The sequence below is a fragment of the Spodoptera frugiperda genome, chromosome 31 (genome assembly GCF_023101765.2).
Source record: "Spodoptera frugiperda isolate SF20-4 chromosome 31, AGI-APGP_CSIRO_Sfru_2.0, whole genome shotgun sequence".
NCBI lineage: Eukaryota > Metazoa > Arthropoda > Insecta > Lepidoptera > Noctuidae > Spodoptera > Spodoptera frugiperda.
Genome location: NC_064242.1, coordinates 4,405,542 through 4,427,270, shown reverse-complemented (window position 1 = coordinate 4,427,270; position 21,729 = coordinate 4,405,542). Strand labels below are relative to the sequence as shown.

Sequence of the window (21,729 nt, the reverse complement as noted above, 5' to 3'; positions counted from 1 at the left end):
ATTGAATCGCACTATACAGCTTTCATGATGGCGGAATATTAATCGTTTATAACTTCTATTTAGAGCGTTTCTCAAAAGGTCTTTCGATACAAAGTTACTAATGTTTACACAGAATTGTAAAGCACGACTTTAAATGTAGGGAACTATTTCCTTGAGACACATGTATAGGTTAGTTTATCCATTCAATATATATCTGTGTCAACATACAAATACTTACAACTAGATGTCGAACATATCCTGTTCATTATCATAATGCAAATTGTTATTAATGAATCGCAGATTGAATCTAGGTTACACTTCATGGCTACCGAACCGGTATGTTACACTATCTACTACACTTTATTCAACATTATATGGCGGACATTTCCTTTAAGTCAATTTTATCTCATAACGGTCCCAAGGATTTGAATAGGGTGAATGTACCGTTTTCGGGCACGAGAAAGCGTTTCCGAGGGACTGGTCTTCGGGAAATTCATTTAATAGCTTATGTACATAGGAAATTGAATGAAATCCGGCCTTTTGTGTACTTAGTTGGATAAAATCATCAATTGAAGTTCATACCTTTCACATTTCAAAGTCGTTTCTGATTGATAATGTCTCATAAACAGCAATATAACGTAGACAATTTTATAGTTGCATTATTTTATTATTTTCATTAGGTTACTATAATGTCATTAACTTGAAGACATAATCGTTGCATTGTTTTAAATTACTCCTGAAGAATAGATAATTCGCAATTTGCACTATCTACCAAACAAAGGGCAATTTAATGAATAGTAGTAAATCGAATTGATTTAAATTCCTTGTCAGCTGCATTTTCTATTAACTCCCTTGCATTATGTGCATATTTGGCGTTGTCGAAATGGAGGGGTGTGTCATTGACCCCCGTAAACGTTGTACTACATCACTCCATTACGGGACATAAAACAGGATTGCTTTGAGCAAACAGCTGAGCGTAGTTCATAAATAAAAAACAAACAAATTATTAATAGTATTCACCCATACATGGCATTCGCCATTTATATTGACCAAGTTTCCTTTTTTAGCAAACAACTTAATTGTGTAGGTTTTTAAGAATCTAATAAGGATAGAATTGGCACCAATTCTTGTATCGTATATGGTATTCCCAATTTCAAATATTCGCCCAATTCGAATTTTTGCTAAACGACTTAATTATGTAGTGAATAAGTTTTCTTTTAGAATGGCGTTTCTAATAAGGATAAATTTGATACGGGTCGTGTCGACTAGGTAGGGCGTCCACCATTACGTCTTCCACAGACGTATTTCTTTGAATTAATGTGACATAATATAAAAAGACATGGCGTCACTTAGTGAGACGTACATTCTTTGATATTCTTGGAAAACCACAACTTCTTGGCACTCGTTAAACGTACGTGGAAATAAAAATGTATATTTATTTGCGATTACCGTTAGGTATTTGAATTTTTGAATTTTATCATGACATAACGTAAGCTTATCATTATGCGTGTTACCTGTTTCGCCTGTTATACCTTTTACTTGACATTACTTTGAACTGAATTTTGCTAAGCTTAGAGATTATTTAGGAAACATTAACTCATTTTGGACAAAATTGAACTTATACCCTTTTTCACGAGGTCCACATAATTCTGCTTTAGCAAAGTTATCTTTATGTCATGTAAAGATTTATAGTGTGTGAACTTTGGTTTACGATGGATTGTGGCTTTGGGTGCCAAGGTGATATTGGGTCATGTATGTTTGTGGATGTAGTAGTGATGATAACCATAATGTAGAAAATCAACATCAGTCATTAAACAATAAAATATTTGCTAATATGTGTACCTGTTTAGAACTACTATAAGACCGATACCTATATAACGTCTATAGTCTATAGAGTCTATACAGAATTAATTGGTTTTGCTTGTACAGTGAATGTATTCAGTATTGCATTTCGTTCAGAAGCAATTTGTGCCGAGCCCATTGAATACGATTCGAATTGAGGTTTCAGTTCAATTAAGACCTTAAATGCTTTGTAATTGTCTAAACACGGAAGAGATTTGATTAGTTATGTTTTTGCTTATGTTTATTGTTACTTTCCTTTTGTTCTTATTTTATTTTGTCGTATCACAACATAATATTGATATATCGTTTTTTATCGGTATCTAAAAACACGTTACTTCCAAACATTGTCAGATAAACAAGTTCTAACGTTCATTTATTTCATCACTGTTACACACATACCTCAAAAGTTCCAACCACGCAATGTTTTCCAGTCTAACGTTATAATTAAAGGGAGGGTAAAAATACGGGTTTCAACCCTCCGCTCCGTGCGAAATCTCATTAAAGCGAAAGATGGTTTTGATCTGTCACGCACAACGTACCGTACATAGCGATAAAGGGTTAAGGGGTGTAACACGCCCCGTGTTGGGGGTGAATGACACAATAAAGGATGAAACGACATAAAATACACCGGCCACTTTACAAGAAGACGTGCCAAGTAAAATGTGTTTATTTGAAACCGTTGTAGACCAAGGTCGTTAGTCGAAAGATTTTTGTGAAATGCAGCCAACAAAATTTCTTTATATTTCGCTCGTAAATTGTTAAGATTAAAGACGTTGAGTGAAAGGGGTCAAGAGAATTTTGATGTTATTGAAGCTGTCATAGAATTTAGGTGATCTTCTGGTATTTCAACTATTTGCAACGGAATAAATCTTAAATGTTTTAACTAGTTTTTCAAACAATATCATACAAAACATTCTTTCCGCACAGTGGGGAAAAACGGTTGATTGATTGATTTTGATTGATTTTGATTTTTCAAGGTCTTTATTAGTTACATGGTTCAAATATACAGTTTACAAATGATCTTATTCTATTTGTACACAAATCAGGATTTAAGTTGTTACATAGGCTAAACGCCTTTACAAACATTACAACATATTATTATTAAATATTAATTATCTTGAGTTAACTAAGTTATTGCTTATTAATATTATTATATTACTGTGTATTATGTGCAAGTCTTAGGAAGGACTCACATATATTTATTATGTTTAGGTTACGCAATGTACTATTATTATTCCAACAATAATGTTAAATATTATAGTAATGTGGTAAGTAGCGGGTACTTCGTAAAAGAACGAGTATTCACCGGCCGTAAGAACGGCGCGGGCGTCGGGTAGTAAGCGAGCTGTCGTCATGATGCGTCACGTAGGAAGTAGTGATGGGGTAGTCGGTATCGATTATACGTGCGCGCGTACGATAGTGTGCTGAGACGAGTTTTACCTATTGACGATATGAGAATGTTATGATGTGCTGGGTTTTTCTTTAGATAAAATTTACGTGAGATTTTTAAAATGAATTCTTTTATGAATGGATATTTTAAACGCTTGTGTAATCTTTTAAGGTTTGTTCGAAATGGTGTGTTATATGCCAATCTTAATGCTTTATTTTGAATAGTTTGGATTTTGTTATATTTATTTTCTGTGAGACTGGACCAGACAGGTGCTGCGTAAGTAAGACAAGGTCTAACAAGTGTAGAGTAAATGAGCAATTTGGTTGAGGGGCTAAGGACTGATTTGCGGTTTAAAATTGGTTTTAACGAATTTAGGGCCTTTACACCTTTGCTTATGATTAGTTCAGTGTTCTTGTTCCAGTTGAGGGTTTTGTCTAAAATAACTCCCAGATATTTTACCGAAACACTCCATCTAATATGAAAGTTGTCAATTATTACAGGTGTGTTGGGAAGTGCGCGTTTTCTAGTAAACAGAATGCCTTCGGTTTTCGCTGAGTTAAGTTTAAGTTTCCAGGTTTTAAAATAACTGCTGAGTAGTTCCAGTGAATACTGTAGACGTCCAGCCACTACATCAATATCGCTGTGTGTTGTAAATGTTGCCGTATCGTCAGCATAGATTGCAAGGTGCGTGTGAGGCTGTTTAGGTATATCATTTAGATAAAGGATAAATGCGTAAGGGCCTACCAGCGAGCCTTGAGGCACACCGGCTGGGATGGTCTTAGGAGCAGAGTGATCTTTGCCAATATAAACGGAAAATGATCGGTCTCTTAAGTAGTTTTGAATGACTTTCACTAGACACTGAGGTACTTCGAGTTTTATTAATTTGTGTAATAGACCTTCATGCCAAACAGAATCGAAAGCTTTTTCTACATCCAACAAAATCATGCCTGTGGAGAGGCCGCCGTTTAACCCGTGGGCTATGTGTTCAGCCACTCTGGCAAGCTGTTGTGTGGTTGAGTGTGAGCTTCGGAATCCAAACTGTTCTGGCATCAACTTGTGTTCAGTTACTTTAATGAGGCGGGATAGGATAATGGCTTCTAGGAGTTTCCCTATGCTTGGCAGGAGACTAATTGGTCGGTAGCTAGAGGGGATCGACTGATCTTTCCCAGGTTTTTTGATAGGGATGATTTTAGCGTGTTTTAGTGTACTTGGGAAGTATGCAATTCGTAAACATCCATTAAACACTTTAGTTAAGTAGACAATAAGTTTCTGAGGAAGGTTTTTCAGTAAGCCATTTCCCAGCCCGTCAAAGCCAGGCGCTTTGTTTGGTTTGAACGGTTGATTGTTAAACACAACACGATTCAAGCTTAAAACTGCAATAATATTTCTGTTCACAAATGTCCATTAACATGATAAGACTAGATTACCAGAAATGAACAGTAAATTCCTAGTTCTCACAAAGATAAGATAACCAAAAAGCATTATGATTCGACAAGACAAAGATACTCTTCCGCGTTATTTCACAAAAGCTTCGAATGTAACATTACTAACCGAAGAAATGTCAACAAAAAATGTTGGATCGCTTACTAATACTATTCAGGGTTCTGTTTACATACCAATATCATTCAACAACACCATCTGCCTTCAATACAAAACCTAATTGTTTACCATCAATCATACTTATCTCATTTTGTCACAAAATGATCGATCCTTTATTTTGAGAGTAATATCTCATAGTACTTCGAACCTGCCTACATAACGCAAAGAGGTTATAAGCGTGTATCATGCTGATGTCATCTATTTACTAAATTGGCACAACAACATCGTAAATAAGTCGCAATACTCATAACAATATTCAATTGTAAGTTTTATCATCGATGTATTCGCTCGACGGTTTTTAAACATGACGCGAGGAACAATCAAACATTACCATGGAACTTTGCCAAAATATTTGAGGGAAAATTCTATGAAAAAACACGAAGCATTTATTTCTTCATAGAGTGTGTAAACGGAGTGATCTATAAAGCTATGGATAGTGTGTGGGTGGACTCTAATAGCTCCTATTACAGGTTACTACTGCCCAGTCCAGCGGGACCACCCATGGAGGTTGAAACACGTTCCATCACCTCTATCCCATTTTTATAACAACATTTAAGAGCAAACAAGTGCTCAAAGTAAACACTGTAATTAAACATAGTCGTTTACCTATTAGGTAAAGATTAAACAAACGACCTGTAGTCGTTGATGAATCATTCATTAGGGGTTTTCCACATAACATGTATTTACATAAATAAATTCGGTCTTACCTACCCAGAACTAGAGGTCAGAATGTGTGAATTCTAATTCTAATTCTGTGTAAATAGCAACTTATACATATACACATTAGTGAATTATTTCACTTATTTAACATTAAATGCAAATTGATGAATTGTCCACACACCCTGTTTGTGATGAAGTGTCCCTCTGTGACTCGAAATTAGTAGAGCTTTTCTGGATGTATTTATGTGAGTAAACCGTTATTTTTAGTTAATTTAAATGAATTAAATTAAATAAATATGCACAACGTTTATAAAACCTAATGATAATGTACCAACTGACAACAACTGTAAGTAACAATAGACAATAAACATTTAATTACCGAAAACTTCGTGAAGCATGAAAAGAACAAAACCAAAATAAAACAAAATGGAGTCATCACAGTCACTATTTAAATAGCATCTCACGTCTCTGTCACTATGTTGAAATACTTTAATTTATCCTGTGCAAATACTCCGAGAAACACTTAAGACTATTAGCATAGAGTAAGAAGTGTAATGCAAAGTATGCATTTCTTGTGCAAGCTCAGGCGCGGGCCCATGGCCTAGTTTGCAAGTCGCATTGCGTAGGTCAGTCATGTATCGCGCGACCACGCTTTCTCTTTAATGCACCATTTCACTTTCACTCGCCGATCAACCATTTTAATGTCATTTTTCAGAACATTTTAATCCGTAATACAAAAACGCAATTTCTTACCATATCTGTTTAATTTCATGCGGAAGTAAGATGTTAAAATATAAATATAATTGAATTGAAACTGACGGAAATGCGTTTCATGCAGCAGAAATGTTAAGAGCAGCAATTAGCGCGTTCTTAATTATTATTTATAATCACAAAAACTGCCACGCGGTATTGTGCAAATTGGATGGAGATAATGATCATTAACGTTCGTTATGATGAATAAATCATTCATAAGATAATTTTGTGTTACTTTAGCTGTCCAATCAACATTTCGATCGGCCTGTCAATCGTAGGAGTACAATCGTATGATTAAAGTGTGATGTAACTCATAACGTACACAGACAGACCAAGAGTCAATACTAAAGTGAACCAAATGACTCATAACTTTCTCCGGCGCCCGCTCAGCTTGACTGCCAATGCAAAGTTTTAATTAACGTTTTAAAAACTTTCTATTCATACACAAAAGTTTCAGCGATGTTGATTGTTTGAGTTTAAATGTGATTCTCGAGTTTGATCGCTTTGATTAAAGATTGTTACTTTAGAAGATTATTGTCGTTTATTATTTTGTTACTGCAACAAGAAATGTATTGCACTAACTAGGTATTAGCACGTCATGATTGTTTACTCGTAGGTACTTGAATTTTCCAGAAAACAATGCATTGGTAATACATATGTTTCAGTATTATTATATTAATCATTATGTCAGTACGTATGCAATAAAGGTTTTTCCTACTGAGAAACACCTATCATAAACAAAGTTAGTATAGGTATTCAAACCATCATACCGACCCACACTGAGCCAACAATGTTCCTCGATCCATATAAACAGGTTGTTTGTCAATTTCCCGATGACGCAGCGCGTTGTCAAAGCATAGCTCGCTTGTGCACATAAACAGTTCAGTCGCGACCGCCGACTCCAGGGTGGAGCCTCCCCAAAAGGGAGAACATCCCAACCTCCCTCACTGCCCCATTTTTCACGAGTACTTAGCATGTCGTGGCCGGCTCCCCCATCCCTAGCCTCCCCGAGTTTCGCATGTTTATACCATAAATTTTTGTTATGACAACACGCGGTCAGCTGAGCCATACATTTATTCAGTACGCGTATGAACATAATAAAAGACATTTTGTTTTGATTACACAATAACTTAACATAATTAACTACTTTTGAATTTACTTTCTCAACTGTTATTACAATTATTTCAGGATTTATTCGAGTTTGTAATGTAGTCTTCAGTGGACTGTGTCATTAATTAAAAATACAAGCTCGTCTGGTTCTTTTGGCAGCCTGTCAGCTCTACCCGGTGTTTTATTAAATCTCGTGTTTCACTTCTTGACATCGTGATTTATTGAGTTCTTTGGCTCTTTTATTAATCTTCGGTCTACAAAACAAAATCACTATTAATAATTCTCAAAGATTGGGAGTAATCCTCATTTCATGATTCTACGGCTGTATAAATACAGGGAAGGCGAACGTTGTTGTTAAAGATTTAGTTTGTGATTACTGGGTATCAATCAATATTAATGCATAACAGTGAACGGCTTATTCCGTTCTGTCAGCGCAATAACCGCTGTGGAGGTGCGCCGCTGACTCGGCAGTCCTAGTCGCGAGGTCTTGCCGACTCGGGCGTGAGTCAGCACGAGCCGACATGAAACGCCATGAGTCATGACTCGACGTAATTCGGACTGGGATCGCCCGCCGTCAGCCGAAATAAGTGGATTGCTGCTTCACAGCTGAATGATTCCATTTCAAAGGGCGCTCTGATGTCGTTACTTCATGCTTATGTTCCATTAATTTCATCTTGGCGGAGTTTCCACAAAACGTTCGTTTGATTGTGTGATCTTTCTTTATGTTACGAGGTTAACGCCTTCCGATTGTATTTTTGCAAAGAGCGTAGGAAATTGGTATGCGACCTGAATTACATTTCGATGAGAATGCTGAATGTACGCAAATGACTCAACTTGTATGTAAATATTCATATTAATGGAGGTCAAGTCACCGCAATAATTACATTTTTCACTCGTTTATGAGAATTAAAGTGAAATATTATGCTTAGCTCATTGGCTTGAAATAAGTAAGATATTATTTAAAATGAATCATAATAAACCTTTAACTATGCATAATAAAGGTCTTTTGGACCATGTAATGACTTAAGTTAATTCGAAATGATCGTGCATTAACGTTCTTGGTTCTCCGATCGTATCACAAATTAATACTAATGATAATGATGAATGATGACTTAGTAACGTTTTGCCGCTTTGAATGTCAAACGAAGCGATTTTCAATTAACATCAATGTAATACAAGGCCGTTTGCGATAACTTAAAAGTTTAGAAGTTCATTAAAATATGTATAGGGCGGCCCCCGCATTTATTCAAACATCAAAGGTCTGAAGGGTTTCGAATTAACATTGTGTTTTGAGCACAAAGTCCTTTGTTTACTTTGACTCAAGTTCGTTATTGAAATAGGTCCATATGTCTACTTTACTTTTTGTATAAGGTACCGAAATAATTTGAATGTTTTAGTACGTTGACAAAATAAAAACATAATTAAACATCAAATCACATAATAAAACGAAAAAAGGACAAGAGGATATAAGATACGGCTCAGATTAACTCGAAACCGTTGTAATACAATCACGTTTTATTTTTGTCTTTAATATTTTGAGAACATGTTTATTTTCAGATTTCGAATCATTAAATTTATTTTTTTATTTCCAGAGAGTTGAGCGCGAGACCACAAAAAGTCCAGCGACTACCGGTGGCAGGAAGAAGTCATCGGCCGTGAGAAGCAACGGGCAAATTGCACCCACAGAGCCACCTCCGCAACCTGCAGGTAAACAAAACTTTTTTTATATCACCTCCGTAACAAATCTCCTTTGTTCATCACATAAACTTGCCAACTCTCAAGAAGGCAATAAAAAGCCAAAATTTATGGCGCCATTACAATGCTATCTATTTTAGCTGTGAATATATTATTCTTGAAGAGGTTAGAATTGCTGTCGATGGCCACGTCATAAAAGAATGTTTTTGTAGTGAAAGTTATTTGATGGATCACCTCCGGTAATACTCACGGGTGTTATCTGAAAGTCAATTATAACTTCATCCTATTAATCAAGAAGAATGTTGGGTAATTTAGAACCATACCAAAACATTGTATAAAAAGCGAATGTGGATGATTGATGAGAGAAAAAAATTAAGTGGAAGTAAAAACTACATGAATAGCATAGTAAAAATTGTGCTTTGAACCGTAATAAAAACACGTCTCGTTCCTTTTAACTGTGTATTGATTGGATGTTTCCCCAACCCACACGAGACATAAGAGGGTATCTTCAGTATCGTCACAATTGACGCAGCGTGCGATGTACCAAAGGGGAGAGTTACAAAAGCTCCCCCGGGAGTTAGCCGGCTGCCCGCTTAATAGGATAGAATTCAGAGCATTCAGGTGTGCTGACTACGGTGGTGCCTGTGACCGTTCCATTTGTAATTCCTATTAGATTGAATGCAGTATTCTCTAAAGCTTTCGTTTAAATTGAAATGTATGAAAACATGCTGCAATTCAAGCGAGATAATCTTATGTTTTACTGTCACGTTGCAAAGAGTTTTAAACTAATGAGTTTCGTTGGCATGTGAGTGCATTTTATCAGAATACTTTGTTTCATAATCAGAAGAGATATAGTAAAATTATCTGCTATCCTTTTCACGATGGAGACAAAGTCAATGTACTTTGCTTTTAAATTTAATCTTAAACCAAGAACCGTTCGTTTATCTCCTGTTGTTTGGCGTTACGTGTAGCTAACGGAAAATACGCGTCTTAATTTACCACCTGAAATATGAGTTCAGATAAGTTTTTGGGTCAGTGTAAATTGTGGGTCGTTACTCGGACGTCTTTAGGTACTACATATATACTTAGGTGAATGTATAGATAAGAGAGTTTCAAATTTTACGGCTTTTACTCCATACGTTGGCACGACGCCAGTCGACGGCTATAAACGGGTTACTTAAACTTAAATAGTAAATTCTCACACAGCTGGGTTTTGTGCAGTTGCACCTAACTCGTGAAATGTACACTGAATACAGTGCTTCTGAATTTGTTCAAATGCAAATGAAATTGCTTTTTCCATACAAACGTAAATACAATACAATGTTCTTAGAAAGCAAATTATACTTTTCTTGGCATAAGAATCTCGGTTGTACAATTCGATAAATAATTTGAAACAAAAAAAGAGTTTGCTATTTCTTTGAGATTTTTTTAGGATACGAATTAGTTTCCAACGGAGCAGTAAACATATTTTACGGTCATTTATTTCGTTCATATTCACAGCGCAGACGATATGTATCACGGACAATTTCAAATATCGTTTGTATAAATAAATATTAATCATTTCAATTTACGGTCAGTGTACGTCTTTTTCTGAACGAATAAAAATAGATGTGTAATAAATAAGTCTGTGTTGCTGTAGTAATAAATTTAAGATGTACATTTTCCCCAAACATCCCCTTAATGGATGATCCCGCCTCGCCTTTGACTGCACTAAAGATGGATTGCGGCCATTTGCAATAGAGATGTACTTATCAATACGTAGATATAAATATTCTAGGTCTTTGTTACATTATTCTTGATTGAACCTCTTAATCTTAATAGTCTTTGGAAACAGTTCATCACAACAAAAGAATATTTTATAATGCGAAATTCTTTACTGTGTGAATTGTCTGTATTCAATTATCTTTTGTTTCCTACATCTGTGTGAACTGAGATCTTTAAATGTTTTGTCTCTTGTCTCGTTACTTTAAAGTTTAAACACAGTTGTGTGAAGTTTTGTATGAAATCTTGGATGTAACTAAAACGTAGACGATGTTTTGTTTACCAGATTACGTAACAATGAGAATAAGTTGAGATTCCATTATTGTAGGTTAATTCTGTCACCTTTTTTATTTATAGACAAGGTGAAAAATATTTACAATACAATAATAAATTATAGTCTTTTACTACATTTTTTTATATTGAATATGATATCAATAAATACTCAAGTTATTTTTATGTTTTCCTTTTATTCTAGAGGTAGATAGATAAAAACAAGCTTGACTATACAGACTTTACGTAGGTACTATATCGTGCCTTTAATCCGAGCCAAAGCCGAATTCAAGACCCACAAGCCTACGGTTTCAGCCAAACGAACTCGACCACTTTGGGATACAAACGTCCCATTTATACCTCTGAATACGCTCCAGCTCCAGTTTCAACTAAATTTCAGCGAGAATTGGGATTTCTGTGTGAGCTTCGCATACGATTTAATTTCAAGCAGCAAATTACCTGGGACGCCGTCTAGGTACAGTGTATTTGTTTAACAAGACTACAGAGATAAATTATCGTTTCCTTTGTGAGTTTAATTACCTACCTGCTTAATCTAAACGAGTAAAAACCCGACACGAGCTCAGGAATCTTTTGTTCCTTTTTAAAAAACTTTCTAAAACTTTCAGTGTTTTTTGAAATCCATTTGCTCTTTTGTAACGTCTTAATGTTTGACTTCAAAAAAGAAAAAGTTGGAAAGAAAAATTAAATAGGGAACCTGAAGCTTGAAATTCCCCTTTGTATGTCCAGTGATATGGGATGTTATCCTTTGAGTAAAATAATATGTCTGCGATAAAGGGAGATAAAAACGTGCTTTCATTTCGTGCTCGGGGTGCGAGTGACAGTAGCGTGACGTCACAGAATGGCCGCCTGCCCCCAGGCCAGCAGCGGGGATGATACATGTGATACATACATGTGTCATATAAATCAGAGAACTGCCTTGTGTAATTATTTTGTGCTCGCTTTGACACTAACTCTGACTCAATAGAAATGGGTTCTACATATCTCATCTGTTCTTTATCTCCTAAACATGGCTTGTTTTGTTGCCCGAATGTGTGTATTTCTAATTTACATATGCCTGCTACAGTTATTCATACAGAAGCATATTTGAGAGCAAATCTGTATTCAATTTATTCGTGAAGAAACCGTTTGACCTGTCTTTAAAAATCACATACATATTAAAGACTTATTTTGAGAATGAAAGAGTCTTTTTGATTATTCCTTGAATAATTCAAAGTACGTTTATATTAAATTTCGTCGCCTCTGGGCCAACGTATATTATATTTACATAATAAAGAGTTGAGATCTAATAACGTAGGCTGCGAGCGGCTTCTTCGGTTTTCATTATTCTGCGTAGACACACTACGTTTGCGATTTCAAAAACCTTATTTAATACCGGCTGACATTTTTGCGTTGTGAAAATAATAAAGTCTGTTCTGATCTAAGTGGAATGATAAAAGTAATAGACGAAAGTGTTTGTGACATACTTGTTTTACAAAACAAGACAAAAATAGCTTTGGAAATAACCGCAAACTTATATACTGATTTTCGTCTGAAAAGACTTCTAAAGTAGCTATATGAGAATATGAAAGTTTCTTTAGTACATTGTACACTCCACATAAACTGACTAGAAGTTCTAATCCAGTGTTCATCAATTCCTTAATGATGCGTTTACATAAAACTATACCAAAGTTATTGTTTACTTGCTAGTCGGCAAGTTTAGTGTTGGTTAGCGCTCCATTGTATTTATATGCTTGTGTTCACGTAACTAACTTTATATTGGTCTAGAGTTGTGAACAGCCAGGGCTTCGAGCAAATATTGCTCGGATCGCTCGAACTTTGTTCACATTGTTGTTCATCGTTCCAACTTCACAAGTTCGGTCACTTTCGTTCAGTGTTCGCGACCTGCCCCATTGGCCAGTGGGACCAACTTTTCAATGTGAAACTAGTTAAGTTTCCAAGGTTGGTAGCGCCTTGTTTCTTACTCGGAACTGTTCAGTAAACAATACCTAACGCTTTACATAATTGAGAATGTTTTGTTGTTTTGCTTATATGGAAAAACGTTGTTGTATACGTTTGGTTTGGCAGTCACGTTTCTAAGTCGTATTTGGTTGCGAAAATGTGGAGATATTTGTGTCTAATATTTTTGTAGTCAAATACGATACGACGCTACTACTTTTTATTTTAGAATATGTTTATGTTGTTGATTTCTACGTGGTTATCGAGGCTAAAACAATGAAGTACTTTTAATGAAATGTTTTACTATGCAAATGGATATTATGCCCTACTGGCACATTGATCTAATAGCTGCCGCAAAGTGCTGAAACAGATTGAAAATAGCTGTTACTAAAGTATTTTTTATTTCTCAGCATCAGCAATGGCATTTATTTCGCAATCTATAATAACAAGCTCGTCCCAGTTCATGGGCGTAATAAAATTACTGGGGAAAAGTGGAAGTAATCCTAAGAGACTACTCCTTCGGGTAAAAACAGTATTGATATTACATTCCCTGAAATAACATCAACAAGCGTTACGGTTTATTAGAAGAAGGTAAACAACCTATTTACGACGAGGAACACAATATCGACGTTAAATTAGTTTAAACTTGAGCTCAATCGATTAACTCTGTTTTGAGAGTACATTATGTTCAATTTGATAACCGAACAATCGTTGTACATAACTCCGTCGATAGCGGCAACTAGCGGCAGAGAGCTATCAACCGTATACCTCTTCAAATACATATGCGTTGTTGTGTATTCACAAAGCGACGGTGGAAGCGACAGTCCTTTGTGTCAGTTAACGGAATTCGGATATTGGATAAGCTTCCGCGGTGCGGGGCTGTTTGTTTACCTAACAATTTGATTTTAATTGGTTTCCCAGGACTGCGCGTCGTGTCGGCCGCACGTCGCCCCGACGCCGCGTCGCGTCACTCGTGCGTTTAAAACCCGTACACTCAATTATCGTATTGTAATCATAGTTCGTGTTTATGTTGCTAATTGATGTTTGGGTGGCCTTGTTTATTAAACTGGGTTTCAATTTGTGCGACGGAAATGTTCTACTGGTATTTAATATTAACAAATGACGGTATAATAAACAAGCAAGTACATTGAACTGATATAATGACTCGTAACAAGATTGCGATCGAACACGCCGTGTAATTCAACTAATTGTACGCCTGTCTTAGATATTTGTCAGCGATAATTCAATGTGCAGATTAATAATGTACATTAGTTAATCTAATGTCATGTCAAGTCAGTTACAAGTCCTTTAATATTACGTAACGATGTTTGACAAGCGTGTCGCGTCATACCAATTTGCACATTTCAACCGTATGAACCCCTTCTTTTGAAGTACATTAACATATTCATGCTAATATTCCTAGAAAGCTACGGTCAGAATTTTGTGAAAATAATGTTGTTCTCGACTCACTCACTCAACATGACAGATTAATCACCACTCGTCCTCTTTAGGTAACTAAATGTCTTGTTCGCCCCCAATTGAAAGGTCATTCTAAATTGCAAATGAAGACGATAGCTCCGGTACGATTCGAGCAAATTTTATCTCATTGACAGATTTATACAATCTTGATATTCGGTAACGAAGTAATCTGCATTCCGTTGGCGGAACATCGCAAATTTTGCGTGCGCGCCCGTTTGCTCATGTAGTTAGCATAACTTTACATATTCACCTTTAAATGCATCAGACGTGCGCCGAGACTGGGGTACGTTTAGCAAATAACACGTTCTATGTATGTATAGAGAAAGACCCTGGGATAGAACCCGACGTCCATACAAAACGTTAACCCAAATAAAGAAACTCTAAAGTACATTTTCTTTGTTATCAGAATAAAGGAAATTAAATTAAACAAAGAAATTAATTACCGTGAGTTCGCAACCCAAAAACTTGTTTCAACTGTAAAATGGTTATGCAATTCCTTGCGGTTGTATTCAGACGTTATCATACTAAGTGCAAAACGTTGTATTCAATAATAAAACATCCTCAAGGCAACCCCTTTACATGTGAATATTATACGAGTTTAGGAAACCAGGCATACATTAATACACATTATGCTCCTTTATCATACTTTGCTTCCCCCACTGCCCTTGTAAAGTTGGAATAAAAATAACAATATTAAATTTGCATGCCGACGAAACTGGCTGAGGCACGCGACAACCCCACCCCGGGGCGAATGCCGTGGGCGGGGTGGAATGGGGGTGAACAGGGAAATTGTGACACGTCTAGCGCACGTTTTGTAGGGTGGCGTTAGAAATTCGTGCAGGAATGCAGTGTCACCCTAATCTTTACCTCCATAATAACCCTCACCTGACTATAATGACGCAGAGGTCGAGACAATGGGGTTAAATTATGCAATTTTTGTCTGCACAGACATGTTATTTAGGCTACGGGGTACTTTATTAACTTGGCAAACCGTTTGAAGTCATTTACATTTAATTGAATATAAATGCAGATAAAAACTGGCTGTTTGAAATCCCACGTAGGTAGATAGTAACTGTAGTTGAACAAAAACATTAGAGCCATTAAAGTCGTTAACCGTTGATAGATAGAGCTTTAAAATAAAAGAGAGTTCCCATGCGAAACTTGGCTGTTAGAGAGAGAGGAATAGACCCATTTACAATACCAAAACACGTAGGTAGCTATTTGCGATCGATCACATTTCTACATCATTATTTTTTGTGTATAAAATATTACACAGAAGATATTTATCATCGAAGCCCACGTAACCTGATTCCAGTTATCAAGTGCGTGAAAGTGCGTGTAAACAAAAGGCAATTGTATTAATTAACACTTAAATAATGAGTCAGAACGTGTTCGCGATGTTTTGTTTTGATATAAAGCAGGCAGCGCTTGTGATGAAGTACACAAACGCATGACAGCCGTATCCGGCGCGCAATTGTGCGAAGGTCAGTGACACGCGACGCAACGCGAGCGTGCGCGTGAATCAACTTACTACTTAATTAGAAGAAAAGGCTGTAAGACACGAACACTCCACTCTATTAATCTCACATTTTCTCAAGTATCTTTTAAAATTATCAACAGTTTATTGCTCTTTTTCTATTTTATTATGGTCGATATTTTATAGCGTAATTTATCTATAGTTATTTTAGGTAATATTATATGGCATTTCAATGAAGCTCTTGCAATCGCAGACAGTTTGATGGTTTTATAAACATTAGTTTCGATATTGAAGTATAGATGTCGCTACTTGTAGCGTTTGGCCTTCAGGTAATTGTTTTCCTCGTTACAGCTTATCCTTATCTTCATCAAAACCTACTCAGGCTTCAATGGCATATATTATTATTTCCCTTAAGTTTATACGACATATAAGTATAATAAATACTCGTAGTATACCTACAGTTTAATAACTTTTCCATACTGAAAGACGAATAAGAACGAATGATAGTGTAAAAAATAATGGTTACTATATTTTTCGAACCCTCAATAGACAGCCGAATGCCCTTTTTATGTTGGGTCGACCGTTATGGAAGATTTATGAGGGCACGCTGGAGCGGGCTTTCCGAGCTCATTTAATTTTTATTGCATCGAGGTCGTGTTAAAAACGTGATAGTAGCAGCTTGCCATTAATGACAGCACCTATTGACAAACAATCACATTGAATATTGAACATTGTTTAACATTACGTCACGCATTGATCTTCAGTCACTACGACTAATTAACATGTATTTATGTTGAACGACTTAATTATGATTCAAGTGTGACTGCATTATTAGAAACAGTCTTATAATATCCGTGTTTATATGCAGATTAGCGCGATTACAAGAACAATAGTCGGGTGGAAATCGACACGGTGAAGAGTCGGCACCTGCGTAAGCATAATAAATGGTTGCCGGCGCGTCATGTTGGCATTACGTAAAGAACAATGGCCGGCTGGGAACGCGGCCGTGAACGCGACGCGAATCCTCTACACGGAATCTATGCCATTTATTTATTCAGAGTGACGTCTCAGCCTTAACAATATCGGTGTGGAATCGCAAATGGCCGGCAGTACCGTTTCCGTCCTTACTGTGGGACAAATAGCGATTTGCATATTTTCGTACGCCCATGGCGGATCGGCGTGCGCAATTTCCTACGTGTTGATGCCATTAAAATCATTCTGATCGTTTTAATTTTTAGTACGCGGATAATAGGTACTTATAAGTAATATAAAATACCCCATAAGAAGGCACTTATTTAGTTACGTTTTAACAAACGGTATTTCGTAAGTAGGTAGGTACTCATACTCAATTTAAAACCATTATGCAAAGGATATCGTTTTACGGCTCAATAAAGGCACAATTTCCAAGAAGTTTTTAAACTTTATATTTTTGTGTGTAAATATTTTTAATGTAAACTGGAAGTCAAACAGTCCTTTACACACTTGCTTCGACGGACGTTACGTTATTATGTGTACTTTCACCCCAATACACCGTTACTTGAACTACTGAATACACGCCATCTCACTCGCACATCGCGATCACAATCTCTGTTAAACCAGCTGTTTGTTATACTAAATAACGGGTCTAGAAATTAATTCACCGCTTAACGTTTTTTGTTATTATTAAATAGGCATTTAAAACCCAAATTTATCAGAATAATCCATGACATTTTTTCAATCAGAATATCGTTATTTATATGGATATCTGATGGTAATCCGGTTTTGAGTATCACCGAGAGGAAATTGTGTTATCATCTCTACATATTCATCATGGATGTTAGCACAAGTACTGTAAAACGTGAATAGATTCTCTCAGTAGGTGTTCTCGTATCTAAATGGCCCCGACGAAGAGACTAGATTAGTAATAGCCGCTATAACGTATCTGCCTTTATTTTGTCCTCTTTAGAAATTTATTGAACGGACAGAAACAGTGCGATTTATATGTTTATTCAGGCCGAGTCTCTGGCCTCGTTTAAACATGCTTTGAATGGAAACAAAGGTCTCTTAAATGTCTATTCATAAAGGTACCTACACTACCCACTGAACATAATTATTCTTATTCATCGCATAGATACGTAAATAACGAATTACAAACAGCATTCAATTTAATATTGAAAATACCAACACAAATATCAATTGTTCATCGTCGTAATTTAAAGTCAATGAAGTTACAATGTAAATTGCCTTCAAAACACGCTTTTACTATTCTATCGATGATTTAACCTCAATCGCTGCATTGTGAAAGAGTCCCTAATAAGGTCGTATCGTAATCAAGAGTCAAGGCGACCCGGCTAATTCTGCGCAAGCTTTTAACAAGTGAAATCAGAACTTGATTGTATCACACCAAAATGTTTTGTTTCTAATTTACGACATTATTCAAATGACACTTGAAACCACGGAGTTTGTGTATTCTTCACACGTCAGCGCGAATGCATTCCTCACACAATTATCACGCCATGCTGCCGGTGGCTACTCTCGCTCCGTTATGACTTTTATTTGCCCTCCGTAGAACGCATGTCCAGTGCAAACAGGTTTTGAAACCAGCTCCATAAATACGAGTAGGGCGAGGCATGCAGGCCCTATCTGGATAATCTCTCACATACATTCATCTCCCTCTAATCGCCGTAAACGGGAAGATTCATGGTGCCCTTAAAGGGAATTTTGCTGTCGAATCGTAATCGGTTCCTAGAAGAATTTATCACCAGCCTTTTCGTAGAACCTCTTCCGATGCCGGCTTCACATTAAAGGGTTGTGGGCTTGTATTTTTATTTTAAACGACTATCGAATCGAATGGACCGTTAATTGGGTTGGAATGCAGTCTTCGTTAGACAAAAAGGAAGAATCATAAAAGGGTAGATTATTAGAACTTGTTCCTCATAAATGAGCTCTTAAGAAAAGATAGGTACTCATGAAGACATTCATAAAATTATTCTTAACAGATTGCTGCATGTTTATGAGGCAACTTCCCACATTATTAAGTTTTATTCACAGTTATAAAGAACAAAACGTGCTTTTGTTTCAAGTTTCGCGAGAATACGCTGCTGACGCTACGTCTTGATATTTGCACGAAAAATTAGCAGATAATTAAGTACATAGAGGAATAACCACACGATTTCCTTGGAACGCGAACGCAAAGTAAAAAATCGTAACCACTTACAGCATACATTTAAATTAAATATAGTTTAAAGTTAGAATATACTAGTTTTCAAGATGGCTGCGGGTGTGACGTCATCGGATGGTGCGCGGGCGCATTAAATTGATCGTTGTGTTGATTGACGCTCACGGCCTTTTTTGCAGTGTATAAATACAGATCTGTGTCGCACTCAACTATGTGAAGGACATTAATAGGAAAAACGAATAGATTGTCTGTTACAATAGTGGCTATTATCAGTAATGGCATGACGAATGCTAATGACAATAATTAATTGAAGTCTATTAAATTTATAATTTATTGTTGAATCTATTTACCTACATGTTATTATATAGTCATTGCCTTGTTATTGCTCATTGGAATAGGTATACCTCTTTTTCCTTTAATCTGTTTGGTAATAAAATAAACGTGTTTTTCCTTTTTGATAAAAAATAACGACACGTAAACAAAAAGTTCGCACCTTTGTAGGTATGCGATTTGATCAAAAGATTTTCAAGTAATATTTTTGTGAATGAACAAAAAACGCTCCTTTAAACCTTCAGCTATTTAATGGAATATTCCGTTATAATAAAAGAGGACGATAGCCTACGTTGGAACAGGCTCGCAAAGAACAATTTGTAATTTACGTTGAGTATACGGGTATTGCTTGCTAACACGCAACGGTTAGCCACAATTTTAACTTGAATTTCAATTCACACAATAAATAACAAATAAAATTATCCTTGACAAAATTTTCCTCTGTATATGTAATATGTATATAATAATGTTTCATTAGAAACACATTAATTTGTTAACCATATACTCATAGTTTGGTAGGTATGTTAACAAAACAGGTAAGTAATATTAATATAATTGTTATCGTGTCATAGCAACCATTTATTATAGAATTCCACACGTTAACAGCTTACAAAATAACTGCCTAATTAAGTATGTATTTGCCATTCAAATGCCAACAGCTGTGAACTGAACGCTTATTTAAATACACATTTTTTTGATCAAAGAATACAACTTATTCAATACCTACGAATTTATAGTAAATCTGGTTTTCGAAATACTAAAGTTTATTACTAAACTTATCTTGATAGCTTTATTAACAAGTTTTGATATTTTACGAAGTCTCGAAACGTCTTTTTACAAGGTTTAATGACATCGTCTGGAATGTAGACACATCATTTTCTCAAAATAGCCTCACAAACAACGCTTCAAGTTAATTTATTCTCTCTGAACAATGACTGGTATTGTCATCAAAACAATATTATACCTACAACATAAGCATAATTTATAAATACACAATTTACTTATTGTTTAATAAGCAAAAAATTATAAACAAACTATTAGAATTTAATCAATATAATTTTCTTCATTTGTACGATAAATTATAAACATAGGTACTATTAGAATCTAATAAATATAATTATGTTTCACTTCCGCAGTTATTTGTGTAACCACAATTATGATAGCATACCTAGGTATAATCAAACAAATTGGTTTTAGAACGTTTCTTCTTATACTCCTAGAGCATTGTTATATAATTCATATGACGATTATAACGCAGGAAACTGACATTGCCTTGCCACATATCGAATTAAATTACCATAACAAACATTGTTCATATTCCACTTCCATATTTTTTATTAAAATCAGTTCGTTAATTATTAATAGCTATTTATTCATGATAATATATGGAATCATCGCTCCCCAAATACATTTTAATCAACTGTCGAATCTGAATAGTTTTAGAACACATACGTCACTCTATAATATTAACTGCCTATTAATGGACATAACCGGTCTCATCTGCTAATTTACAACTAAACAGCTCTTCTATTTTTATTTTATTGAATTTATAAATCCGCATGCATAAATAATGAGGCATCGCAACAAAACACCAATTTAATCTAATTTGAAGGGGAGTATTTTTGATTCACGCGTTCACTCCAAAATATTCAAATAGAGGTCGCATCTCTCAGGGGATAATGGGGGAAATTAGGTCACATGGACGAACATTACACGAAAATCTCCAAAGGGTGCACGCTGCGCAAAATGGCCGCCACGACACGCGCAGTAATGGCCGCCGGCCTTGGGCTGTACTCGCAATCAACTTATTATTCAATCTCATGTCGCGAATTGGTCCGAGGTCCGCCGGCCGTTGACCCATTGGTTCCACTCCACTCGTTGTTAACGTCGTGCCCCTAGGCTGATAGATTAAATTACGTAACGTATGTAATTATTTTTCTCTTTGCGCATAATGTAGTTTTTGTACATCTTTTTTATTTGTATACTACTGACCACGCAAAAGAACGTAATGTTACTGGTTATTACTGCTGTTCATGTCTATTTTTTTGTTTGTTTTTCGCACATACCTGTTAATTGAACTTACACAGTAGTGTCAGTGGGAGTGTTGTTCAAGTGTATCAACATTAACACTTCTCAAAAAGGAATCTAAACGTGTTTCTATAAAGTATAAACTATCAGTTTACGTTTAGGATTAAGGACATAAAATAGTAAATCTTATCGAGGAAAGGGACCATTGTATTACTTGGCATTCCAAAGGTCGTCGGTCGGCGC

At 35.9% G+C, this 21,729-nt stretch overlaps 1 protein-coding gene across 2 annotated transcripts in view; it reads left to right on the top strand.

Annotated features, from left to right (window-relative positions):
* Positions 1-21,729, top strand: part of LOC118276070 (lysine-specific demethylase 3A) — a 169,023-nt gene that overhangs the window by 71,573 nt on the left and 75,721 nt on the right. For both annotated transcript variants that reach the window (XM_035594211.2, XM_050707295.1), the window contains exon 7: positions 8,926-9,040. In XM_035594211.2, coding sequence (XP_035450104.2) covers positions 8,926-9,040 — 115 coding nt within the window. The remainder of the gene's footprint in view (positions 1-8,925; positions 9,041-21,729) is intronic.